At 48.9% G+C, this 1,078-nt stretch overlaps 1 protein-coding gene across 1 annotated transcript in view; it reads left to right on the plus strand.

The window, feature by feature from the left end:
• The window catches only part of Dbx2 (developing brain homeobox 2), a 32,011-nt gene extending 31,216 nt beyond the window's left edge, over window positions 1-795 (plus strand). Inside the window, 1 exon segment of the mRNA XM_013018718.1 lies at window positions 463-795. Within this exon segment, the coding sequence (XP_012874172.1) occupies window positions 463-795 (333 nt within the window).
• Window positions 796-1,078: the final 283 nt, after the last annotated feature.

Below are 1,078 nucleotides of genomic sequence, written 5' to 3' on the forward strand. Positions count from 1 at the left end.
ACACACACACACACACACAATACACACACACACACACACGCACACACACACCCATTCTGTAGAATGGATTGTAGAAATAATTACAGCTTGAAATGTTAAAATAAGGAGTTGGGATGCTATGGAAGGTTCTGGGTTCCACCTCTAGCACCATAGAATGAATGAATGAATGAGAAAATGCTAAAGTTGGGGCTGGGAAGGTGGCTCAGTGGTAGAGCACTTGCCTTGCATGCATGAGGCCCTGGGTTCGATTCCTCAGCACCACATAAGAACAAAGCCAGAATTGGCACTGTGGGTCAAGTGGTAGAGCGCTAGCCTTGAGCTGAAGAGGTGAGGGACAGTGCCCAGGCCCAGAGTTCAGGCCCCACAACTGGACTCCCCCCCCAAAAAAAGAGAAAATGCTAAAGCTGAAATAATCATCTGCAATCAGTGATTTTTTTTTTGTCCACTTATTTTTATCAATAGGTGAAAATTTGGTTTCAGAACAGAAGGATGAAATGGCGGAATTCCAAAGAGAAGGAAGTACTTTCCAGCCGCTGCCTCCAGGCCCCGAGCCTTCCAGAAGCCCCCCTCTCACACGCGTCCCTGGGGTTTTCATCCCAGTGTCCTTCAGTATGGGAGGTTTCCCAACAACCCTCAAGTCCTGGATGGAGGGAGGAATCTCCAGAATCCTCAGAAACACTCCTGCAGGGGAGTTGGCACGCCTCACCCCCCGAAGCAGATTGCCTGCCAGGTGCCTTGTACTTGTGCTCTGGGAGAGATACTGTGGACAAGGAAGACATTTCTGAAGCTGTCTGAATGGAAGCAAATCCTCCCAGTTAATTTAAAAAGAACATGATGTAGGTCGGGGCACCAGTGGCTCTGGCCTGTCATCCTTGCTCTGAGACCTGAGGATGGAGATTCAGAGCCAGCCTGGGCAGGAAAGTCAGTAAGACTCTTATCTCCCATTAATCACCAAAAAGCCAGAAGTGGAGCTGTGGCTCAAGTGACAGAGTGCCAGCCTTGAGCCAAAGAGGCTCAGGGACAGAGCTCAGACTGAGTTCAAGCCCCAGGACTGGCACCAAAAAAAAAAAATTTTTTT

This window comes from Dipodomys ordii, unplaced genomic scaffold, assembly GCF_000151885.1.
Source record: "Dipodomys ordii isolate 6190 unplaced genomic scaffold, Dord_2.0 Scaffold42, whole genome shotgun sequence".
In the NCBI taxonomy this organism is placed as follows: domain Eukaryota; kingdom Metazoa; phylum Chordata; class Mammalia; order Rodentia; family Heteromyidae; genus Dipodomys; species Dipodomys ordii.